The sequence below is a fragment of the Lithobates pipiens genome, unplaced genomic scaffold (genome assembly GCF_037356315.1).
Source record: "Lithobates pipiens isolate NorthernLeopardFrog02 unplaced genomic scaffold, aLitPip1_a1.2 Scaffold_35, whole genome shotgun sequence".
Lineage (NCBI taxonomy): Eukaryota > Metazoa > Chordata > Amphibia > Anura > Ranidae > Lithobates > Lithobates pipiens.
This window is the reverse complement of record NW_027507811.1, coordinates 27,856,239-27,882,278: the sequence shown is the minus strand read 5'-3', so window position 1 is coordinate 27,882,278 and position 26,040 is coordinate 27,856,239. Positions and strand designations below refer to the sequence as shown.

The 26,040-nt window shown below is 47.3% G+C and overlaps 4 protein-coding genes across 4 annotated transcripts; 2 read left to right on the top strand and 2 right to left on the bottom strand.

The window, feature by feature from the left end:
- Positions 1-13,842: 13,842 nt before the first annotated feature.
- On the top strand, positions 13,843-14,905 carry LOC143955270 (uncharacterized). Its single transcript, XM_077465350.1, has one exon. It carries the CDS (start codon positions 13,859-13,861, stop codon positions 14,516-14,518), a length of 660 nt encoding a protein of 219 aa, XP_077321476.1. The 5' UTR covers positions 13,843-13,858; the 3' UTR covers positions 14,519-14,905.
- Positions 14,906-15,375: 470 nt separating this feature from the next.
- LOC143955271 (histone H3) lies at positions 15,376-16,128 on the bottom strand. The gene has a single exon (XM_077465351.1). The coding sequence runs from the start codon at positions 16,078-16,080 to the stop codon at positions 15,670-15,672; it is 411 nt and encodes a 136-aa protein (XP_077321477.1). The 5' UTR covers positions 16,081-16,128; the 3' UTR covers positions 15,376-15,669.
- Positions 16,129-17,680: 1,552 nt separating this feature from the next.
- LOC143955273 (histone H2B 1.1) lies at positions 17,681-18,562 on the bottom strand. Its single transcript, XM_077465353.1, has one exon. It carries the CDS (start codon positions 18,505-18,507, stop codon positions 18,127-18,129), a length of 381 nt encoding a protein of 126 aa, XP_077321479.1. The 5' UTR covers positions 18,508-18,562; the 3' UTR covers positions 17,681-18,126.
- A 155-nt stretch (positions 18,563-18,717) lies between these two features.
- LOC143955272 (histone H2A.J) lies at positions 18,718-20,221 on the top strand. Its single transcript, XM_077465352.1, has one exon. It carries the CDS (start codon positions 18,829-18,831, stop codon positions 19,222-19,224), a length of 396 nt encoding a protein of 131 aa, XP_077321478.1. The 5' UTR covers positions 18,718-18,828; the 3' UTR covers positions 19,225-20,221.
- Positions 20,222-26,040: the final 5,819 nt, after the last annotated feature.

Here is a 26,040-nt window from a genome sequence, read left to right as displayed (position 1 = left end):
TATCACAGTGCTGGTGTCAGTGCTTTATTTCACGCTGCTGATGTCAGAGCTCTCTATCACGGTGCTGGTGTCAGATCACTCTATCACGGTGCAGGTGTCAGTGTTCTATATCACGGTGCTGGTGATCATCTCCTGCACACTTTTCTTTGCCTACCCTGACCTTCCCTCGCCTCCATTGCCTCATGAGTCCTGAATTGTCAGAATTTCACATATAAAAAAGAATGCTTGTAGTTGTCGATCCCAGATTCACCTCATACATGTGTTATGTCATTGGCCATGTGGTGGGACTATGTGTGCACAGCTAGTAATTATTTTGTGGCTGCAAATATGACCTGTAGGTTTGTAAAGTTTGCCATCCCTGTGCTGTGCTGACTTCCTCCTGGGGCTGCTTATGATGAGGGGCTCCCACCATCCCTGTGCTATGCTGACATCCTCCTGGGGCTGCTTATTATGAGGGGCTCCCACCATCCCTGTGCTATGCTCATTATGAGGGGCTCCCACCATCCCTGTGCTGTGCTGACTTCCTCCTGGGGCTGCTTACGGTGCAGGTGTCAGTGCTGTATATCACAGTGCTGGTGTCAGTGCTTTATGTCACGCTGCTGATGTCAGTGCTCTCTATCACGGTGCTGGTGTCAGATCACTCTATCATGGTGCAGGTGTCAGTGTTCTATATCACGGTGCTGGTGATCATCTCCTGCACCCTTTTCTTTGCCTACCCTGACCTTCCCTCGCCTCCATTGCCTCATGAGTCCTGAATTGTCAGAATTTCACATATAAAAAAGAATGCTTGTAGTTGTTGATCCCAGATTCACCTCATACATGTGTTATGACATTGGCCATGTGGTGGGACTATGTGTGCACAGCTAGTAATTATTTTGTGGCTGCAAATATGACCTGTAGGTTTGTAAAGTTTGCCATCCCTGTGCTGTGCTGACTTCCTCCTGGGGCTGCTTATGATGAGGGGCTCCCACCATCCCTGTGCTATGCTGACATCCTCCTGGGGCTGCTTATTATGAGGGGCTCCCACCATCCCTGTGCTATGCTCATTATGAGGGGCTCCCACCATCCCTGTGCTGTGCTGACTTCCTCCTGGGGCTGCTTACGGTGCAGGTGTCAGTGCTGTATATCACAGTGCTGGTGTCAGTGCTTTATGTCACGCTGCTGATGTCAGAGCTCTCTATCACGGTGCTGGTGTCAGATCACTCTATCACGGTGCAGGTGTCAGTGTTCTATATCACGGTGCTGGTGATCATCTCCTGCACACTTTTCTTTGCCTACCCTGACCTTCCCTCGCCTCCATTGCCTCATGAGTCCTGAATTGTCAGAATTTCACATATAAAAAAGAATGCAAGATGGGGGCGTGGCTTGGCGCCGGACGTGAATGGCCGCCTGAGGAGAGAGCTCCCGCTCATCGAGGACAAACCCGAGCTCCACGGAGGACATACCCCAGCTAAACATGGGTAAGGGAGACCGGAACACCTCAGCGCCGAGGTCCCGGTCCCCGCGGGGGGGAGAGAGCCAGCATAGCAGCGGGATTCCCGCGATCTTCCGGCCGCAACAGCGGGACACGCCACCACTTACACAGGCCGCATCCCAGACAGCGCGCTCTCGTACTGCCAGCCCAGAGCGCTCGTCTATGAGTCAGTCCTGCCCAGCACACGATACAGTGCACAACACAGCCAGCGCTGCCCAGCCACTGTTCCTACATGATATGCAGTCCATCGCCTCTGACATAAAGAGCACTCTGGCTGCAGCTATTGGTGACCTCAGGCTGGATGTGCAAGCTATGGCCACACGGCTAGACAGGATGGAACAGATCACCAACCTGCAGGAAACCGCCATCACGCAAGTGACGCGAACCGCAGACCATCACTCCATACAAATAAGGGAGATGAGTAGGCATTTAGAGGACCTTGAGAACAGAGGACGAAGACACAATATAAGGATCAGAAACCTGCCTGAAAATGTCGACCCCGGCAACCTTCAACAATGCGTTCAAGCAATTTTTAATGGTTTGCTAGATAGACCTCCTGACTCGCCAATAGAATTTGAACGCTTACACAGGGCTCTGCGTCCCAGGGGTAGAGAAACGGATCCACCACGCGACGTCATTTGCTGTCTTGTGAATTTTCCCCTGAAAGAAGAAATTCTCAGACGCGCAAGGGACAGAAGGCAGGTGCTCCATGAAGGCTCTGAAATCAAGCTTTTTCAGGACTTGTCACCAATTACCCTTCAACATCGGAAAGATCTCCGTCCCTTATTAGATGTTTTGAGAGCTAGAAATATCGCCTACAGGTGGAAGTTCCCTTTTTGCCTATCTGCATCAGTGATGGGTCGCACAGCCATCCTCCGGGTCCCGGAGGACCTGCGACAATTTTGCAACATATTGAATGTGCCTATCCCACATCTGCCTGATTGGCACAACGAACATCGCAGCTCAACCCCTCGGATCGCTGACCAGGGAGAGGATGCCATGGAATGGAACGCGCAGCGACATCGTCGCCAGAGGTCGCCTCCGTCCTCACCTCCGCCTCAGGCGAGGCCTCCCCGGGCAAACGGTAGCCCGTCAGCATCGCCAGCTCACAGACGGCCTCGGCAGGAGGCCTGAGGGGGCATACTCTTACTGATGACAGCTATGGATCCACAGACTTCCTTCGCCCTTTTATGCGTTGCCACAAACTGTAAGTTTACCACTCTATAGTAAAATAGCTATCGGTTAGAAGTGTTCTTCCCGTACTTCGTATCAGTTTCTGGATATTTGAATATCTTCGGTTGCCTCCGCTCTCTGTGATTCTTTCACTTTACGGCCTTCACTCACGGGAGTATTTGTTTATCCAGGCTCTCATGTCCCTTACTGATATCACATCCAGCCAGCAAGGATACTGTCTGATGTTTGGGAATCATTCTCGAATCTATGTATTAGGCGCACAAGACTCTACGATTTGGCTTTTTAGTTTATTCCTCTATTTACTTGTGATGGCAATTCATTAGCTCTCTTCCGAAAAGTACCTTGTCCACAAAGGGGGTATCATACCTAATATTGAGCTGACTTAGAGATGGGGTGACTCCGCCCACATGTTCTCTTACCTTCGACCTCTTGGGTAAGCTACTCCATGTATGGAAATACTCATCCGTGCACCAGATCTCTGGAAACGGTGGAGTCTCATCTCTCCCCCATTCATACAGAAGGACATGTTTCCCTAAGGTCTAAGTACGTCTCAGCATCTCAACACACCCCACAGATATAAAGCAGCAGGACTTCCGCCAATCTGTCAACACTTCTGGTTGGTACCGGATTCAACTGCACCGAGATGGGGTATGGGACAATAACTGAGTTTGCCGCTAGAATATTTGCTTAGCTTTGCTACATACTTCAAGTGGAGACCTGTTCAGTTCACTAAATATATATGTGCTTATACTTATTTGTGTATTTCCCTGATTGCGCAGGACAGGGGGGGGTCCAGCATTGCATCGTATGCCCTTCCTAATACCCACTGGGGGGGGTTGAGAGTCCTAGCGGAGGCTTTTCTGGTCCCCATCGGGGCCTTCCCACATCCCAACTAAGGAGGGGGGTTCCCCACCCGCTCCCATGCCCAAGCAATAAGCAAGAGCCTCTTCTTGCCTCTGTAACAGTCACTACAGATAGTCTTAGTTGCTGTACCCCCTCTTGTCCTGCAGACCTTTGTATACCCGCATATGTGTATTGGCGGACCGCTGAGAGACCACATGCATGCATATTCTATTCCCTTAGGGCACATATTGTCTTATATCGCAGAGAGTGGCTGTCCCAACCTTATTTTAGAATCACGCCTTGGACACGTCACTTAAGGTTTCTGACCCCTGCACGCATCCTCGCATTTACCTGTGCATCACCTTTCCCAATTTCCGAGGAAGGGCACACTAATGGGATACTTCTGGGTCGTGCTCCCACTTCCCCTATTGTGGCGACCCGTGTGGGATTTTACATCACCTGTGCAGATCCATAGCTTAATTTGTTTCATTTGCATGTATGCGCTCTCTCTCTCTTGGTTTATTTGTTTATTTCTGGTTGAGATTTCCGTTACTTGTTGCGGCTGCTCTCATGATCAACAATTCCGGGCCGCATATGTTTGTGTTTTTGCACATAGATAGTCACGATAAAATGGTTCCTCACCTCGACAATGGTTATGACATGCTCTGATACCCTATCAGGGTGCCCCGCTGATATACTGAATGACTCCTCTTCCTCACACTCCGCATCACACTTAGACCATCCTCCGACATACACACATTGGTCCTCTGAGACGGGTCGAGGCTTGACACGACCGATCCTAGCAACCCCCACACAGCAGACTCGGTATCTCTGCTGTATTCATCCGGTAATCCTAGACTGTTTCGGGAAGAATAGCAGGCCTATTTCTTCCACCGGTTTAACACTCCCTTCGTCCCCACCTCCCCTCCCAGGGAGTTTCCCTCTTCTGTGGGGTTCCCCCCCTCCTTTTTCCCCCCCCTTTTTTTTTTTTTTTTTTTTTTTTTTTTTTTTTTTTTTTTTTCTTGACGCTCGGGCACGGTATTTACCAATAATCTATCCTATCTACATCTGACCGTACTCGACATCATGTCCCCCATCAACTCCCAGAATCCTCTCACGTTTAAAATAATATCCCTTAATGCAAAGGGGCTAAACACCCCAGAAAAACGATCGCAGGTCCTCACGATGATGAAAAGCAACAAGGCTGACGTAATTCTACTACAGGAAACGCACTTCAGATCTAATAACATACCAAAGTTAGAGAATTATCAGTATCCTACGGCGTTCCATGCAACGAACCCCCTAGCTAAGTCGAAAGGTGTATCGATATTGTTAGCGAAAAATTGCCCCTTGGAGGTTACGGACTCATTGTCAGATCCAGAAGGCCGATACCTCTTTGTCAAGGGTCATTTACACAATAGGCCGGTTACCCTGGTAAACGTATACGCACCCAATGTGAAACACGTCCCTTTCTTTCGCAAACTTACCTCTCTTCTAGCCTCTTTTCAATCTGGTCTAACTATTCTAGGCGGGGACTTCAATGCTCCCCTTAATCCTGTACTCGATTCTTCAACGGGGACCTCTTCGATCCCTTATAGAGCCTTACGTCAGATCCAAGCACAAATACATAGCCTACTCCTACACGACTCTTGGCGTACTCTTAATCCTGATGGAAAAGATTACACATTTTTCTCTCCTCCTCACCAGAGGTATTCCAGAATCGACTACTTATTTATCTCCCAACAGGATCTACACCTACTAACCAAAGCCACCATTGAACCTATGTATATCTCAGACCATCACCCCATTTCCATTTCGCTGACACTACCGGCATCACTGGACAGGTCCAAAATTTGGCGCCTGGACCCTTCACTTCTGACAGACCAGGCCAATCTAGATCACATACAATCATTCCTAGAGTCATTCTTCAGCATAAATAATACACCAGACACACACCCCATCACGCAGTGGGAAGCTCACAAATGTTCAGTTAGGGGGGAATTCCTAAGGCTCTCAGCTAAACGTAAGCGTCTGCAACAGGCGCGTGTCCGAGAGTTGTTAGCGCAAATTAAATCGCTAGAGATAGCACATAAAAAAACACAGGCTACATTGGCACTGCAAGATCTCACACACGCACGAGCTCTCCTGCTTGATGAATTGAATCTGAAAATAAGAAAAAAACTTACACTTTCCCGTAAACTATTTTATGAACATGGTAACAAAAATGGAACACTCTTAGCCAGGGCGTTGCAGGGGAAGAGAGCTTCACAAACGATTCGAAAGATTAGGAACCCTGATGGGTCTCTAGCGACCAATAACAGAGATATAGCAGCGTGCTTCGAACGATATTACCGTACCCTTTACAACATAGCCCACCAGAACCCCCAACAGTCTCCTCAGGAACAAAGGACATCTGCTATTAGGGACTTCCTATCCCAGTACGCACCCACTCCAATGTCCCAAGAAACAGCCACCTCTTTGGAAAAACCAATTTCCGGGGAGGAACTTATCCTAGCCCTTAAGCAAATGAAAAATGGCAAGAGCCCAGGCCCAGACGGGTTCACCACCATATACTACAAAACCTTCCTGAACAACCTCAGTGGCCCTCTATTAACCACACTAAATTCAATTACATTAGGAGAAACTCCCTCACATCGTCTTTTAGAGGCACACATAACTGTGCTTCCGAAGGATGGGAAAGACCATACTTTAGTTACGAACTACCGCCCAATTTCGCTCCTTAATGTGGACACAAAGATTCTGGCCAAAATTCTATCCAATCGCCTTCTCCCGCTGATCCCGCATCTCATCTCCCCTGATCAGGTAGGCTTCATTCCTGGCCGGGAAGCCAGAGATAACACTATCAAAGTCATTAATATCCATTCCTACCTCCAATCTTCCAATCAGAAAGGCTTCTTCTTATCACTAGACGCGGAGAAGGCATTCGACAGAGTGGCCTGGGATTACATGTCTGAGACCCTTAGAGCGATAGGTCTAGGGGAAAAGATGCTCAAAATGATTCTCACACTCTACGCTCATCCCACAGCACAAGTGAAAGCCAACGGCCACCTGTCGAATGCCTTCCCGGTCAGGAATGGGACGCGCCAAGGATGCCCCCTATCACCACTCATATATGTACTCACACTTGAGCCGTTTCTCAACCGTCTCCGTAGCAACCCTGACATTAAAGGTATTGTTACCCCGAAAGGCGAATTCAAAGTGTCTGCTTTCGCGGACGACATCTTACTTTCCCTCTCGGAACCCCATATTTCCCTCCCCAACCTCTTGATGGATTTTAGGGACTTCCAAGCAATTTCCAATCTTAAAATAAACTTTGATAAATCACATGCCCTAAATGTATCTTTACCAACGGAGACGGTAGCTTTGTGCCAAGCTAACTTTCCCTTCTCATGGAAAGCCAAGGCCATATCCTATCTTGGGATCCAACTCCCGACACAACTGACTGACCTGTATTCTCTAAATTTTTTGCCATTGCTACGTACAATTAAGAGAGACTTACTTAACTGGGACAACCCTTCCTTTTCCTGGTTCGGTAGGGCTGCAGTGCTTAAAATGAATATTTTGCCCAGACTTTTATACGTCATGCAGGCAGTTCCAATCCATATTCCACCAGCCTTCTTTACTACATTGAAAGCCCTGTGCTCCAAATTTCTCTGGCGCAACAAACGCCCCCGCATTAAATTCGAACTCCTGGCAACCCCAGTGTCTAGAGGGGGCATAGGTCTTCCTGACTTGCCAACTTACTACAGGGCATGCCTGCTCACTAGAATAGTGGATTGGAACATCCATGCATCTACTAAAAAATGGGTAGACTTAGAAGACCAACTAGCGGGAATGCCCCTAGCGACAGCCCCATGGCTACCAGCCAATCATATCCCGCCCACAGCCTCCACACATATCCTTGTAGGCCCCGCTTTGCGTTGCTTCCACAAAGCATGTTCCACATCACACCTAGCCACAATACCAGGACCTATGACACCAATCCGAGCCAACCCGGCTTTCCCCCCGGGAATGTCCCCGAAATTTCTGGCCTCTGGGTGGCCACACATTCACATGAGAGTTAAGCACTTTTTCCAGGGCAACTCCCTCATGTCTCGGGAAAGACTAGCTACACAAATGAAGGACAAGAAATTATCCCTATGGCCTTACTTACAAATTCAGCATTTCCTATCTAGCCCCCAACACAGATCACATTGGACCAGAGCGCTGACTCCATTTGAAACGCTATGCTCGGAATCTGCACCACAAAGACACTTGGTATCATACATATATCAGATCCTCTTTAGTAAGCACCCAAGGAAACATAAAAACTGTCACTATTGGGAGAAGGCGCTTGCAATCCCCATCTCAGAAGACCAATGGGAACAAATATTTGAATACACTCTCAAGGGCTCGATAAACGTATCCACACAAGAGAACGGTTACAAAATTCTCAATCGCTGGTATAGAGTCCCAACCCTTATCAACAAATACGCGCCGGCCACATCTAACCTATGTTGGCGATGCAAAACCGAACCGGGCTCTCACGTCCACATATGGTGGTCGTGCCCCACACTCCAAAAATTCTGGCAGGAAGTTCACAAATTAACTTCGACAATAACTTCTTACTCTCTGGAATTCTCCCCAGCTCAATTATTACTTCATCATACCACTTTATCTAGACGCACTTATTTTAGGTCTTTAATAATGCACCTGCTAAATGCAGCAAAGTTGTGCATCCCTGTTCATTGGGGCACTTCTACGATTCCATCAATCAAGGAATGGTTTATGAGGATTAATAGAAATGCTGAAATGGAAGAACTCATAGCTATTTCCCAGGAGACCATTACGAAACATAATGCACGGTGGGCCTGCTGGACCCATTTTAAGACGACTCCAGAGTACAAACGCACCATGCAACTTCATGCCACTTGAGCAAACGCATTCCTCATCCCCTATGATATGTGCACATACCTGTAACGTGGGGGGGGTGGGGGAGACTGGTCAAAGTCCGAGGCTAGAATGGCGGCTCGTGCCCCCCGCGGACGGGCCCGGTCTCTTCCTCCCCTTCCCCTCCTTCATTTGCTTCCTCCCTCCAAGATTAAATTTTCCTACCCCCCAATTTTTTTTTTTTTTTTTTTTTTTTTTTTTTCTGGGAATCCCATTACAAACTCATATGATTACTGTTATAGACTCCCCCCACACACCACCTTCCTGTCCCTAATCCCCTCTCAACTCCCATTCCCATTTACGCCTCTAGCGGGTACACCTTAAGACACCAGCTGGTCTGGTTACCTAGTAACCCTTACCACACATAGGAATCAAAAGACACACATGACGATTGAATGATCTCCAGACAAATATCTACTCATCCTAACTCTCGAAACTCACATTGCTGATTTTCGTGATGCTTGCTTCTAAACAAGACTCTGTATTGGAACATTGGTGTCACTCACGATTCCATATGTACGGAATTCGAAAATCTCCTTTTGCTATGTGTTTACACCCATTATTTAAGGTTGTTCAAGATAAGCCTCTCATGTAAACCTTGTCTTATGTTTTCTGCAGCTCACAGTCATTCATGCTAAGGTACTTTTTTGTATTGACTTTATTTTTGGAACCTGTATGACTTGTTTGTACCTCCCTCGTTATACCCTTTTGTTTGTATGGTTGTACCCCAACGATTTGTATACTCATTTATGTCAAATAAAATTCTTGAATGGAAAAAAAAAAAAAAAAAAAAAGAATGCTTGTAGTTGTCGATCCCAGATTCACCTCATACATGTGTTATGTCATTGGCCATGTGGTGGGACTATGTGTGCACAGCTAGTAATTATTTTGTGGCTGCAAATATGACCTGTAGGTTTGTAAAGTTTGCCATCCCTGTGCTGTGCTGACTTCCTCCTGGGGCTGCTTATGATGAGGGGCTCCCACCATCCCTGTGCTATGCTGACATCCTCCTGGGGCTGCTTATAATGTGGGGCTCCCACCATCCCTGTGCTATGCTCATTATGAGGGGCTCCCACCATCCCTGTGCTGTGCTGACTTCCTCCTGGGGCTGCTTACGGTGCAGGTGTCAGTGCTGTATATCACAGTGCTGGTGTCAGTGCTTTATGTCACGCTGCTGATGTCAGTGCTCTCTATCACGGTGCTGGTGTCAGATCACTCTATCACGGTGCAGGTGTCAGTGTTCTATATCACGGTGCTGGTGATCATCTCCTGCACCCTTTTCTTTGCCTACCCTGACCTTCCCTCGCCTCCATTGCCTCATGAGTCCTGAATTTTCAGAATTTCACATATAAAAAAAGAATGCTTGTAGTTGTCGATCCCAGATTCACCTCATACATGTGTTATGTCATTGGCCATGTGGTGGGACTATGTGTGCACAGCTAGTAATTATTTTGTGGCTGCAAATATGACCTGTAGGTTTGTAAAGTTTGCCATCCCTGTGCTGTGCTGACTTCCTCCTGGGGCTGCTTATCATGAGGGGCTCCCACCATCCCTGTGCTATGCTGACATCCTCCTGGGGCTGCTTATTATGAGGGGCTCCCACCATCCCTGTGCTATGCTGACATCCTCCTGGGGCTGCTTATTATGAGGGGCTCCCACCATCCCTGTGCTATGCTGACATCCTCCTGGGGCTGCTTATGATGAGGGGCTCCCACCATCCCTGTGCTATGCTGACATCCTCCTGGGGCTGCTTATTATGAGGGGCTCCCACCATCCCTGTGCTATGCTCATTATGAGGGGCTACCACCATCCCTGCGCTGTGTTGACTTCCTCCTGGGGCTGCTTACGGTGCAGGTGTCAGTGCTGTATATCACAGTGCTGGTGTCAGTGCTTTATGTCACGCTGCTGATGTCAGTGCTCTCTATCACGGTGCTGGTGTCAGATCACTCTATCACGGTGCAGGTGTCAGTGTTCTATATCACGGTGCTGGTGATCATCTCCTGCACCCTTTTCTTTGCCTACCCTGACCTTCCCTCGCCTCCATTGCCTCATGAGTCCTGAATTGTCAGAATTTCACATATAAAAAAGAATGCTTGTAGTTGTCGATCCCAGATTCACCTCATACATGTGTTATGTCATTGGCCATGTGGTGGGACTATGTGTGCACAGCTAGTAATTATTTTGTGGCTGCAAATATGACCTGTAGGTTTGTAAAGTTTGCCATCGCTGTGCTGTGCTGACTTCCTCCTGGGGCTGCTTATGATGAGGGGCCCCCACCATCCCTGTGCTATGCTGACATCCTCCTGGGGCTGCTTATTATGAGGGGCTCCCACCATCCCTGTGCTATGCTCATTATGAGGGGCTCCCACCATCCCTGTGCTGTGCTGACTTCCTCCTGGGGCTTTACCTCTGCTGTGCATATTATGAGGGGCTCCCACCATCCCTGTGCTGTGCTGACTTCCTCCTGGGGCTGCTTACGGTGCAGGTGTCAGTGCTGTATATCACGGTGCTGGTGTCAGTGCTGTATATCACGGTGCTGATGTCAGTGCTTTATGTCACGCTGCTGATGTCAGTGCTCTCTATCACGGTGCAGGTGTCAGTGCTCTATATCACGGTGCTGGGGGTCATCTCCTGCACCCTCGTCTTTGCCTACCCTGACCTTTCCTTACCTCCATTGCCTCATGAGTCCTGAATTGTCAGAATTTCACATATAAAAAAAGAAAGCTTGTAGTTGTCGATCCCAGATTCATTCATACATGTGCTATGTCATTGGCCATGTGGTGGGACTATGTGTGCACAGCTACTAGCTAGTAATTATTTTGTGGCTGCAAATATGACCTGTAGGTTTGGAAAGTTCACCTCCCATTGATGTCAATGGGGCCCGCCGCGAACGTTATGGTCCGCGAACTATCGGCCGCGTTCGCGTTTCGCGTTTGCGAAATGTCACGTCGGAAGTTCGTCCATCACTATTTACAATTCTACACATGAGAGTCCCCTTTCTTTCCCCCATGATCGGTGGTATTGTGATTTGAATGTGAGGCTGAACGAATCATCTATAAGAAGCTAAGCCAGCAATTTCCCCCACAAGTGTGTTTGACCCTGAGGGGTCTCGTATTGAGGTGAGAGGCTGGGGGAAACAGGGGGTGCACTGGTGGAGCACTGAAGGTGGAGCGTCTATCTTTTTGTGAAGCATGTCTGCATATGTGACAACACTGCATGACCATTAGATAAACTGTCACTTTTGGATATTGAGCTACTGAATAGCACTGGAACTTTTTTGAACACTTGTATTGCACATGGACCTTTTTTTTTTTTTTTTTTTTAAGCTATTTTAGCATTGTGATGTAGCCACATATTTTCTGCGATATTTGCACATTTTTTTTATTTTATTTTTTTAAGATAGTTTTTATTGAGGAAAATGCATAGATGTACAGAAAATTACACCATGCTGGAAAAAAAAAAAACATTACCTAAACACAATCAGAGTTCTTGGCAGAAACAAAATCAAGCACTGATCATTTGAACATACAAACTGTCGTAGGGTAGCTTGACTACCTTGGGTCACAACTTATCAGAGATAAGTGATTTCGGAGTAGCTCTCACAAGGTAGAAGGCGAGGGAGCCGAAAACAGAAAAGAAAGAAAAAGAAGATCAAAACAAATTGGTATGTTGTGGGGTTGTAAAAGATCTCTGTCCTCAAACTTAAAGCCAATTCGGTCTGGGGGTGAAGATGTGCGGGGTTCATTTGAGGATAAGGCTATTTGAGCCTGGGTGAGCGCCTGCAGCCTCTGTAGGCTTGTTCATGAGATTGTGCCTACCAGGCCGTTTTTGTTTTGGGGGGCCCATGTTGAAAGTCGGTGGATCACATCAGTGGATTGTGTTTCCGGGGTTCTGTACTGCTGATATTTAATTGTATAGAGTGAGTCTACAGAGTGGGGGATGGGGTCAGGATGGGGAATGATTAGAAGGGAGAGGGGGGGGGGGGGGGGCGAGGGGATGGGGAGTGAGAGAGAAAAGGGGAAAGAGGAGGGGGGAGAAGAAAAAAAGGGGGGTTTGAGTGTTTTTATATTTGCACATTTATGTACATATATATGTAGAGTTATTGATTTGTGTCACTTAATAGGTGGTCTATTTTAAAAGCCAGTGGTACATACCTTTTTTTTTTTTTTACATCTTATTAGATAGCGTGGAGAGCATTATTTATGTTAGCAGCTTCCCTTAATAATATATATATATATTTTTTTTTATATTAGTTTAGTTTAGTTTAGGTTTGATTAGTTGGGGTTGTGCGCATTAGTACCTTATTTATATTAATTATTTATTTATTTATTTATTTATTTATTTATTCTCTCTCTTCTTTATACAGTATATTTTCTAAGTAGGCTATATAGCTGTGTAGTAAAATAAGGCAATAAACTTACTTGGCATATTTGAATGACAATATATTTATCATGATGATTGATTAGCAAATAATGATACATTACCACCAGAATAAACTACTTACTAGTCTGCTGTGTGCAGTGGCTACAATCTTACAGTTGTCATAATGAGCAAAGAATGATACATAGTACATGAAATATGACATGTTCTCATCAGCTGACACCTTTGCATCTCTAAAACCCCATACACACTATCAGATTTTCTACTGTTTTTTTTCCTTGAGATTTACCAAAACCATATAATAGGAGGCCAAACCTTAGGGGTTTCAATTAGTATACAATCAGGCAGGCCCTTGTACTACATTGTTTTTGTAAAGCTGAAGACAAAAAATCAGCAGAAAATCTGATAGAGTGTTATATGAGGCTTCACAATCTCCCCCATCACATCACACAAGGATCTCATGGCACCGGCTGATGTTTTTGTTCCCGGCTCCTTCTACTCAGCTATAGATGAGCAGAGTTCTGTATTAGAGGGGAATGTTTCCTGATCTTCACTCTTCACTCATCTAATGTGAAGATGATTGTAGTGGGAGATGTGAGAAGATTGTTTTCTGATGAGAATGTGTGTAGAAAAGCAGGTAGGAGGAAGAATGGGACACACGCTCAGGAGGATGGATGTGTTTGCAGCCTCTGTGTTCAGCCTCCTGAGCAGATCATGAGAGCGGTAAGTGACAGATCGGTAAGTGACAGTCCAGTGAGCAGATCGGGTCCCCGATAAAGATTGGACATCCTTCTATTTCTTATTATAATCGTTTTTCTCTCTGCCAGGGAAACACAACAAGAGAGAGAAGATTCCCCAACACTGGAGTGACAGTGAGTGGGCGTGTCTAGCGTGTAACCAATAGCAGTGCAGAAGGCAAGTTCTATATCAACCAATAGAAGTGCAGAACGTCTCTATATAAGGCAGAGCACCACACATACACGATATTGATATAGTTTCCAAACCTCGTTGAGAATCATGACTGAAACTGAGAGCGCCCCAGCCGCCGCTCCTCCAGCGGAGCCCGCCGCCAAGAAGAAGGCGACTAAGAAGGCGGCAGCCGGAGGAGCCAAGAAAGGCAGCAAGAAGCCGTCCGGTCCCAGCGTGTCCGACCTCATCGTCACAGCCGTGGCCGCTTCCAAGGAGCGCAGCGGGGTCTCCCTGGCCGCCCTCAAGAAGCTCCTGGCCGCCGGAGGATACGATGTGGACAAGAACAACAGCCGCCTGAAGATCGCCATCAGGGCGCTGGTGACTAAGGGGAGCCTCGTCCAGGTCAAAGGACATGGAGCCTCCGGATCCTTCAAGATCAACAAGAAGCAGCAAGAGGGCGACAAGGCCAAGAAAGTCACCATCAAGAAGAAGCCATCGGCTGCGGCCAAGCCCAAGAAACCTGCGGCCGCCAAGAAGCCAGCCAAGTCCCCCAAGAAGAAAGCCCCCAGCAAAGCAGCCAAGAGCCCCAAGAAGGCCGCCAAGAAACCGGCAAAGGCTGCAGCTGCTCCCGCCAAGAAGGCGACAAAGAGCCCCAAGAAGCCCAAAGCTGCAGCCAAACCGAAAAAAGCCGCCAAGAGTCCGGCTAAGAAGGCGGCTAAAGCCAAGACAGCAGCCAAGCCCAAGAAGGCCGCTCCGAAGAAGAAATAAGAATACCTCCCTCATCTCCACCCCCCAAAGGCTCTTCTCAGAGCCACCCACCTCCTCCTATCAGAGCTACACCTATCTACCTACACATACCTACCTACACCCACATCGCTAATAGCACACACAGTGCTCCGCATGTCATCTCCAATAGAGGAGACACAAATCACATATGAGCGCTGATTGGCTGCAGAACGGCTGATTAATATTTCATTCTATAATGATATTTATGCGGAGAATCATTCTAATGATCGGGAGACACATCATCCTCCGCTCATGTTAGAATGATCGGCAACAAGACTCCTGTGTTATGAGGAGAATGGAGTGTTTTCTAAACATAAGTTACATTCATCATATGTGTATAAAAATAAACCTGTATTAACGGCTCAGTAACTAATAGTGTGATCCTCTAAAGGCTCTTCGATAAAGCGGCTCATTTGGATTTATAAATTGGCCGCCAACATAACATATTTGCAGCAACAGTAAATCCCCAGGTGGGCGATAATGAATGAATAATGAATTTCCAGATTTGTTTTTCTGATCTCCATTGCGGATGTATTCCTCCCTGTAATGTGTGCCGCCCCAGCAGAGATGTTTGATCTCCGATGATGAGGGTTGTAGTATGGGATGAGGTAGTAGAGGACACCCCTGACCCCCCCATAGTGACATCTCCACGTGGGCTGTGTAAGGTTTACCCCCTCCCATTATATGTTCTAATCGGATTTATCTTCAGATCTCTAAAGACTTGACAAAAATACTCTTGTTGCCTGGAATAAGAAATTGTCGGGTTTCTAGAAAATGCAATGATGTGTCTTGTGTGAGAGAATGTGAAGAGTCCAAACAGACAAAGATTGTAAAATCTGTTGACAGGAATGTTCATTTTACTCTATAACGTCCCATTGTATTGTGTTGGGTACATAGAGCAGGTGTTGTTACTCTGGGATTGTATTGGAAATGATGTTACAGATCAGATTTGCTTACAGACGGAGCTTCCGAGTGCAGAGAAGGATGAGAAGAAAGAAGAGATGTGGTGGGAAGGATTTGTATGATGTAGTGGAGATGAGATAGTATGGAGCTCTCTGAGGAGGATGTGGTGGCTCTGAGAAGAGCCTTTGTTGTTGTGGGGGGTGGCGATGAGGAGGTCGGTGGGGGGGTTATTAGGCCCTCTCTCCGCGGATGCGGCGTGCCAGCTGGATGTCTTTGGGCATGATGGTGACCCTCTTGGCATGGATGGCGCAGAGGTTGGTGTCCTCGAAGAGTCCTACGAGATAAGCCTCGGAGGCTTCCTGCAGAGCCATGACGGCGGAGCTCTGGAAGCGCAGGTCGGTCTTGAAGTCCTGGGCGATCTCTCGGACGAGGCGCTGGAAGGGCAGCTTGCGGATGAGCAGCTCGGTGGATTTCTGGTAGCGGCGGATCTCTCGGAGAGCCACGGTGCCGGGCCTGTAGCGGTGAGGCTTCTTCACTCCGCCGGTGGCCGGGGCGCTCTTGCGGGCGGCTTTGGTGGCCAGCTGCTTGCGGGGAGCTTTCCCTCCGGTGGACTTACGAGCGGTCTGCTTGGTTCTTGCCATGGCTGATCAATGCTTCCAATCTCCACAAGGAATACAACTGTGAGAACTCGGGCTGTGCGGCGTCTATTTATACACATCACTGCCTTCTGATTGGACAGCTAAAACACACCCCTTTTCATGATTGGTTTGCTTAAAAAAAGCGGCATTTTTAAAATGCCCGCCAAGATCTGCCCGTTCTCTGTGTTAGTAGAGTTCTCTTCTTTGTGGGGTGGGGGAGGGGAGGGGAGTTCCTCCACATCACACAATGTGTAAGGATTAGGAGCTCTCACATTGGACTGCTTGTCTCCATAATAAATGAGATGACAGAAAATCCTCCTCCGATCTCACTGATCGGATTATTCCGTTCTTAGTGAATAACAAGTAGAAAGGTGACTTGTACAGCTTGTTCCATCCAGCACAATTCTGTACTAACATGGAGGGACAGATCGCTGAGCAGACAATGAATCGTGTCCCAGCCAGCCAGCATTGTCCTCCCTGCTCCGGCCACATCTGGGATCGGTCGGTGTTCTCATTGGTTTCTATCAGATCCATGTGGATACAATTCAACTAAACTGCTACAATGTATCCTCTATGGAGGAGCAACACTGACACCTGCTGGTGACAAGAGAAATGACTTCTGTGCGGGGATCTAGGACGTGCTACAATCAGATTTCATTGTTTTCTTTCCGAATCTAATTTCTAAGAAAAATAGGTGATTACAACGTAATCTTTGGGAATGAACACAGGGCGACTTCTAGATGAATTTGCATTAAGGTTTTGTCAGAAAATTCACTAAAAACATTATTTGAACCATATTTCTCACGATATCTTCATCATGTTTACTTTACAATGAAATCGCAGCTCTGATATGGTGTATGTGAGTGGCTTCTACAAGAGCCTTTGTGTCCTGCTGGGATGATGGGGGGTGTCGGGGATTTACTTGGCGCTGGCGTGTTCGACTTTGATACTAATTATTATAACATTAATAAAATACAGAATATATATATTGTGCCGTTTACACAACTCTTTACAATAAAAATGGCGACAGTACAATCACAATACATTTCAATACACAAGCAATATGAGGACCCTGCTAATGGAGTTTACAATGCAAAGAAATGTTTTTATAATGAAGGATTAGAAATCCTCCTTCTCAGTGTAAGAATTAGAAACATTGAGATTGGATTATGTTTCCCATATCTCAGCAAATTAGATGGCAGAGGGTTAAATGTTCGTTGTAACCCCCACTTTCCAATCTATGTATTGCAATCGGAGGCATCTGATATTTACCAAATATATATATATATATTGTTTTGTTTTTAATTAGAGAAAAGACACACACACTTATATATAGAGGGATACAGACCAGGAAAGCCAACGTGTGCCCAGCTGATGATCTAAATCCCCCATCTAAGGTGAGTAGATGATTATGTATAATAGTTGGATTCCCATGAAGAAAATAGATGCTATATGACACATTTGAATCAAACACAATGTGATGTGTAAGTAATATTTCTAAGCAGATGATCCCTAAACGATTTAGTAAAATTAAGAATCCCCTTGTATATGTGTCTCTGCAGACATTAGTCTTACATAAGCCATAAAGCAGAAAGTAAACGTGTAGGTGAAAACGATATATACTATATTATAGAAGTGTTATCCTTATATACATAACTATCCGCTTTCAATTTACGGGAAAATAAGGTCCCATGTGTTCTCTAAGGTGGAGCAACACTGACACCTAGTGGTTATGAAATCCAGGTCTTCTATACGGAGATTTGGAAAGATATACAATGTAATTGGATGGAAATAAAATGTCAGGAAATTCGAAATAAAGGGAATCTGCAACACCAGCTTGTATTGGGAGGGATTTCTTACTATAATACAGCTTCACATGTCCAACTTCATCAGATTGTACAATTGTTATAATCGGTTAATTCTTCATTGAATGCATTTAGAATCTCTAATTGCGACAAAATGTGATGAGAGCTCATTGATGGAAATGGTGGGTGGCTCTTAGAAGAGCCTTTGTGTCTTGTGTTGGGATGATGATGGGGGGATGGGGGATTACTTGGCGCTGGTGTACTTGGTGACGGCCTTGGTGCCCTCGGAGACGGCGTGCTTGGCCAGCTCTCCGGGCAGGAGGAGGCGGACGGCGGTCTGGATCTCCCGGGAGGTGATGGTGCGGCGCTTGTTGTAATGAGCCAGGCGGGAAGCTTCGCCGGCGATGCGCTCGAAGATGTCATTGACGAAGGAGTTCATGATGCCCATGGCCTTGGACGAGATGCCGGTGTCGGGGTGGACCTGCTTGAGCACCTTGTACACGTAGATGGCATAACTCTCCTTCCTGCTCTTCCTCCGCTTCTTGCCGTCCTTCTTCTGGCTCTTGGTCACGGCTTTCTTGGAGCCCTTCTTGGGCGCCGGGGCGGACTTGGCTGGTTCAGGCATGATAAGGGTTAATGTGATCTCTGCTGTTTGAAGCAAATGTGTGCTGGAGCCGCCCTCATGTGCTGCTTTTATAGGCGTCCTATGCAAATGAGTCTCCTCCCCTCCTCACTCTTCTATTGGAGGATTCAGTCATGTGATGGGGAGGAGTGTTTTGCTTTCCTTCTTCGTTTACTGATTGGTGTAGAAACAATTCAGAACACTATTGGCTAGCTTGAAAAGTAGCCAATCAAAGTGTTTGATGTCACAGCATTGACTGTATAAATATAAGGAGACCCTAGAAGGTGGTTATCTTTGTCAGTGTAACGACACAGGAATCTCAAAATGTCTGGCCGTGGAAAGCAAGGAGGCAAGGTTCGGGCTAAGGCCAAGACCCGATCATCCCGGGCTGGTCTGCAGTTCCCAGTCGGCCGTGTTCACCGTCTGCTCAGGAAGGGCAACTATGCGGAGCGGGTCGGGGCCGGAGCTCCCGTCTATCTGGCCGCCGTCCTCGAGTATCTCACGGCTGAGATCCTCGAGCTGGCCGGCAACGCCGCCCGCGACAACAAGAAGACCCGCATCATCCCCCGACACCTCCAGCTGGCCGTCCGCAACGACGAGGAGCTCAACAAGCTGCTGGGCGGCGTCACCATCGCCCAGGGAGGAGTCCTGCCCAACATCCAGGCCGTGCTGCTGCCCAAGAAGACCGAGAGCCACAAGGCCGCCGCCAAATCCAAGTAATCCCGACAACTCCTTTCTACTCCCAAATCCTTTCATTTCTACAACACAAAGGCTCTTCTCAGAGCCACCCACATCTCTCTACAAAGAGCCCCCCCACACACCCCTCATTGTGTCTACCACATCGCATGCAATCAGCCCTCAATTGTCTGCATAGCTTTACACGGGAAATACATTCTTATTTATTCACACTTCTAGTACAGGAGATCTGTACAGGGAGGACAATGACTACATATAAAGAGCCTGGAAATCATTATTGGGGGATCCGGTCATTTTACAGGGACTGATCGTCATTGTCCTTCAGACTTTAGTTCTGTTGAATTTATTACAGATCAGAAATCATTCATTATATAATAAAACAATCACCCCCGACTGATCAGCAGCACAGATCTCAGAATGTCCCTATTATGGCGGGCGGGGTATGGAACGGATTGGCTTCATTTATCATGGAACCTTCCCAATCACCTCAGATCGGCTAATCTGACAGAAATGTAATGACACAAAGTTTCAGTTCTTCCGGGGAACGTTCCAGGCACTTTATAAACGCGCTAAAATATTATATTATATCAAGGGGTTTGTATACAGAATCATAGAGAATGTTTTCTATAGAGATCAATGGAAAGTCTACAGAACGAGTATTTACTGGGCTGAAAACGGAATAAGATCTCAGAAGACATTTCTTTGGATTCCTCATCAAAAACATTATTGGCTCATGAAGGGAACGCCCACAGGTCTAATTGGCTCATATTTCAAATTGCTACTTTCGAATTTGCCCGCCAGAATTCTTTAGAACGTTACAGAGAAATTATCAGCCCTATTATACCGCCAAATCCGACACTGAGACATTTATCCGAGAGATATCAGCGATTTATTTTGAAACGGATTCATCCGGAATAGAAATCGATTCAAAAGATTGTTGAATAATGTGAAATATGTTCTCTGTTATTAGATGTATAAAAAGTGAAAGGAGTATTAAATGGTTTTATCTTAGAAACATAAATGCGATTTTTTTTTCTCCCCTTCTTTAGTAATCTTTTATAAATATGGAATTGTTATTAACAATAGTAACTGGTGATTTGTGTAATCTCCGAAAAAGAACTGGAAGAAGAGGTTTGTCATCAGATGTGTATAGGATCCTGGGACTGGCCTCTATCAGTTACGGATTTCCTCCATATTACAACTAGAATATTAATAAATAAATAAATACGTGAATGGACTGGTAGAAATCATGACACTGCCAGATACATAACGGTGTGTACAATAAAACACATAATCAGATCTGCCTAGAATTATGTAACTAACTGGAAAAAAAAAAAAAAGATACAAATATGTACTATGAATCAATAAAGAAAATATTGCGATTCTGACGAATTACATCCGTTTCCATTCAGCAAAATATTTAAACGTTTCTAAATAAATGACATTTTCTGCAGTGTAATACATGAATAGACCCCGCCCCTTCTCATCAGGTCCGCTCATCTTTACACAGGAAGGTGAGATGTAGGAAAAAAATGCATTTCTTTGTTTCCTTTTCAAAATAATCTTTATAAATATGAAAAATTGAAACTGATGTTTGTGTTATGAAGTGTTAAAGATGTGTGTTCTTTGTGATATCTAACTGACCATACACTGTTCGATCTGCTTTACTAAAGCGACTTAAGAACACAACAAAATGATTTCTCCAATGTTGTATCTAATTGGGTAGAGAGTTGATCTATAAAATTTTACAATCTGCACTCAGGAGGATGGAATATAAAAACTTTACTTCTTCCACCAGTAACAAATGAAGGAATCCGATAATTGTACGGAAATCCTCCATCCATTCCCTGCTGAGATTTGGCGCTACACTAGATCTGCTTCTCTGGATGGAATGTTCATAAGATCCCATACACGCGATTCGATTTTGTTACCAAAGCCGTATAATAGGAGGTCAGACCTTAAGAGTTTCAGTGTATACAATCAGGCAGACCCTTACACTACATGATTTTTGAAAAATCTGCAGAAAATCGAAAAGTGGGTTATATGGGGCTTTAGACCTAGTAGAGAAATGTTCAAATAAAGCTGATCCGATCCCAGTTCTGGACGTTTCCTGACAAACCCAAACTACTGTTTTTAATTGGCCCATTAAAGTTTAGAATCAATCGCTAGTGATGGACGAACTTCCGACGGGACGTTTCGCGAACGCGAAATGCGAACGGACCCAAACGTTCGCGAAACCGAACGTTCGCCGCGGGCCCCATTGACTTCAATGGGAGGCGAACTTTGCAAACCTTCATGTCGAATTTGCGGCCACGTGGTAATTATTAGGGGGTAAAACGTAGTCCCACCATCTGGACAATGACATAATACATGTATGAGGTGAATTTGGGATCGATAACTACAAGCATTTTTATTTTATTTGGGAAATTGTTCTAACAATTCAGGACTATGGAGCTAATGAAGGCAATGGAGGAGAGGGAAGGTCAGGGACCAGGGTAGGCAAAGAAGAGGGTGCAGGAGATGATCACCAGCAGCGTGACATACCGGAATGACACATGCACCGTGATAGAGGCATCTGACAGCAGCACCGTAATACAGAGCACTGACAGCAGCACCGTGACATACAGCGCTGACAGCAGCACCGTGACATACAGCGCTGACAGCAGCACCGTGACATACAGCGCTGACAGCAGCACCGTGACATACAGCGCTGACAGCAGCACCGTGACATACAGCGCTGACAGCAGCACCGTGACATACAGCGCTGACAGCAGCACCGTGACATACAGCGCTGACAGCAGCACCGTGACATACAGCGCTGACAGCAGCACCGTGACATACAGCGCTGACAGCAGCACCGTGACATACATCACTGACAGCAGCACCGTAAGCAGCCCCAGGAGGAAGTCAGCACAGCACAGGGATGGTGTGATCCCCTCATAATAAGAACCCCCAGGAGGAAGTCAGCACAGCACAGGGATAGTGTGATCCCTTCATAATAAGAACCCCCAGGAGGAAGTCAGCACAGCACAGGGATATCATAAGCAGCCCCAGTAGAAATATGACACCGCTCAACCTCTTCAAAGAGGAGGGTAGGGGCATATAGTACGGTGTGCTTTTTTGGGTCAAGGAAGTGAGCCAAATGAATTAAGAAGGTCTGTGTGCTTGATTAAAAAAATAGTTTATAGACATATACATGGTCTACTGGTCACATGTGTTGAATTCCTCCGAGATCCATGCCTCATTCATTTTTAGAAATGTGAGGTAGTTAACACTGTGGTGAGCTAGGCGAGTACGCTTATCGGTCACAATCCCCCCTGCTGCGCTGAACGTCCTTTCGGACAGGACACTGGATGAGGGGCAAGCCAACAGTTCGATTGCAAATTGGGCAAGCTCTGGCCAGAGGTCAAGCCTGCCCACCCAGTAGTCTAGGGGTTCATCACTCCTCAGAGCGTCCACATCGGCCGTTAACCCAATGTAGTCGGACACCTGACGGTCTAGGCGTTCCCTGATGCTGGATCCGGATGACACCTGTCGATGGGTCGGCTGAAAGAATGACCTCATATCCGAAGTCACCAACACATCTTCAAACCGGCCTCTTCTTGCAGGCGCTGTTGGATTGGTACCCGCAAATCCTTCTCTGGGAGTGGGAATTGCTCCTCTGCCAGCGCACGCAAAAGCAGAATGCAGCATTTCTCGAAGCAAGGCCTGGAAGTGCTGCATTCTGACAGCCCTCTGCGACGGCGGTAACATTTCCGCCATTTTGTGTTTGTACCGGGGGTCTAAGTACGTTGCCACCCAGTACTGGTCCTTGACCCTCATGCTTTTTATACGGGGGTCCCTATTAAAACACTGGAGCATGAAGGCCCCCATTTGCACTAAAGTGGAAGCGGTGTGGTGGCCTGGCTCCTGCTCATCATCCAGGATAATGTCGTCCTCTTCATTCTCCTCTCCCCATCCTCGCACAACAGGGATCCCAGAAAGGTTTAAAGCATGCTCTTCTTGCTCCTGCTCATCCGCCCCGGCACCATCCTCCTCTGACTCCTCATCAGACTCCTGTTGTTGACTTGTCTCAGATAGAGTAGCCCCCCCTGGGAATTCATCCAGCATTGCGACTTCCTCATCTTCCCGCTCCTGCTCCTCCACAGCCTGATCAATGACACGACGCAATGCACGCTCCAGAAAGAAGGCATAAGGTACCATGTCACTGATGGCGCCATGGCTGCGACTGACCAGTTTGGTGATCTCCTCAAATGGCCGCAGAAGTCTGCATGTGTCGCGCATGAGCAGCCACTGGCGCGGTGAAAAAAAACCCAGCTCCCCAGAACCGTTTCTTTCGCAGAGTTCATACAGGTAGACGTTAACTGCACGTTTCTGCTGGAGCAGCCTATCAAGCATATAGAAGGTTGAGTTCCATCGCGTCGGGCAATCGCAAATAAGACGTCTGACCGGCAGATGGTGTCGCCGCTGAATGTCAGCAAGGCGAGCCATGGCCGTGTAAGATCTTCTGAAATGGGCCGAGATTTTCCTTGCCTGCCGCAAGATGTCCTGGACCCCAGGGTATTTGACAAGGAATCGCTGCACGACCAAGTTTAAGACGTGTGCCATGCACGGCACGTGCGTGATTTTGCCCTGTTTCAATGCGCTAAGCAGATTGGCACCGTTGTCACACACCACTTTACCAACTGTCAAATTGAGCGGTGTTAGCCACTCATCTGCCTGTGAACGCAAAGCTGAAAGGAGTGCCGGGCCAGTGTGGCTCTTTGCTTCCAGGCACAACAGACGCAGCACGGCATGGCAACGTCTCACCTGGCATGTGGAATAGGTTCTGGGGAGCTTGGGCGGTGCAGTGGAAGAGACGCTAGCAGCGGAAAAGGAGGAGGCAGCTGAGGAGGAGAGGGAGGAGGATGGAGTAGGAGGAGGAGAAGAAGAGTCAGGCCTGCATGCAATCCGTGGCGGTAAAACCAAATCTACACGGGTGCCACGGGTTACATGCTTGACGGCCGTCAGAAGGTTCACCCAGTGGGCAGTAAAACTGATATACCTTCCCTGCCCGTGTTTGCTAGACCACGTGTCTGTGGTCAGATGTATCTTGGCACCGACACTGTGTGCCAGAGATACATTCACTTGCCGCTGAACATGGCCATATAGCTCTGGGATGCCCTTCTCTGAGAAATACTTCCTTCCTGGGACCTTCCATTGTGGTGTTCCAATGGCCACAAATTTGCGAAAGGCCTCCGAGTCCACCAGTTTATATGGCAGTAGTTGGCGGGCTATGAGTTCTGACAAGCCAGCCGCCAACCGTTGGGCAAGAGGGTTATCCGGCATCATCATTTTTTTACGCTCAAACATTAGGCCCACGGAAGCCTGCCTTTTTGCAGAAAAATGTGAGCTTGGCGTGATGGAAGGTGGAGTGGAGGACAATTGTGAGGAGAGAGGAGAAGGAGAAGTAGAAGACGAGGCTGGACGGTGAGAGCCTGCAGTGTGGCTTTGTGTGTTCCGTTGCTCCCACTGGGCTCGGTGATGGCTGCTCATGTGCCTTCTTAAGGCGGTCGTCCCTAGGTGAGTATTGGGCTTACCGCGACTAACGCGTTGACTGCAAAGATTGCAGATGGCAACGCTATTGTCAGCAGCGGACACGTTAAAAAAAGCCCACACTGCGGAGCCATGTGCCGGTGTCCTGGGAGCGCCAGATGTGACCGTACATGGTCGATGACTCGCTCCTGATACATTTGCAGTCTGCTTTGTCCCTGCTGTGCAATGTAAGTCATTGCTGCTTCTCCTCCCTATCTGCTGGTCCATATCTCCCTCTGAACTCCCCTCCTCTTCCTCTCTTGTGGGCACCCACGTGACATCACTAGACACGTCATCATCAACGTCACCTTCCCCACCGCTATAAGTAGAGATCTTGGAGTAGGCAGCAACACCGGGGACCAACCTCCTCCTTGGGCTGATCTGGGTACTGGCGTCAGACTGCTGAGTAGCGCTTGTTGCTACCTCCTCTTCCTGATCCAATACCAAGAGTGGCTGCGCATCAGAAATGTCCTCTTGATATGGATCGGAAAATAATTCCAGTGACTCAAGCGGAAGGTATGTGGTGGTGGTGGTGGTGGTCGTGTTGTTGGTGGTAGTGTCTTTGGGGGTGCACATAGCAGAGAGTGAAGAAGAGGGTGCAGATCGAGAGGATGAGGAGGGTGCAGAAGAGTAAGGCTGAGCGAGCCACTCAACCAAGTCTGGTGCATCCTTTAAAGTAATTGAACGCACCTTCTGCAACTTCCCACTTTGGCTCAAGCCTGTTGCTCCTGCCCTACCCCTACCACCCCTGCGGAAGGGCCTGCCTCTTCCTCTGCATGTCATTTTTTAAATGACCCTGTGACAAAACTCTTAGTCCCTATACCGCTGAAGGACTGCTGCAGTATAGGTGAGCGGTCAGCAGTGGTGCACGTCAACCCTATCTATTGTGGACCTATAGCGGTCCTTACAGAACAGCAGACTGTACCGCACTCAAGCCTATGTACCGTAGCACCCTATACCAAGTTACCAGTCCTTATAAGAACTTTTGTGGACCAAGCAGGTTGTGTATTAGTGTTTAGCAGACTGTACGTCAGTCCCTATACCGCTGAAGGACTGCTGCAGTATAGGGCAGCGGTCAGCAGTGGTGCACGTCAACCCTATCTATTGTGGACCGATAGCGGTCCTTACAGAACAGCAGACTGTACCGCACTCAAGCCTATGTACCGTAGCACCCTATACCAAGTTACCAGTCCTTATAAGAACTTTTGTGGAACAAGCAGGTTGTGTGTTAGTGATTAGCAGACTGTACGTCAGTCCCTATACCGC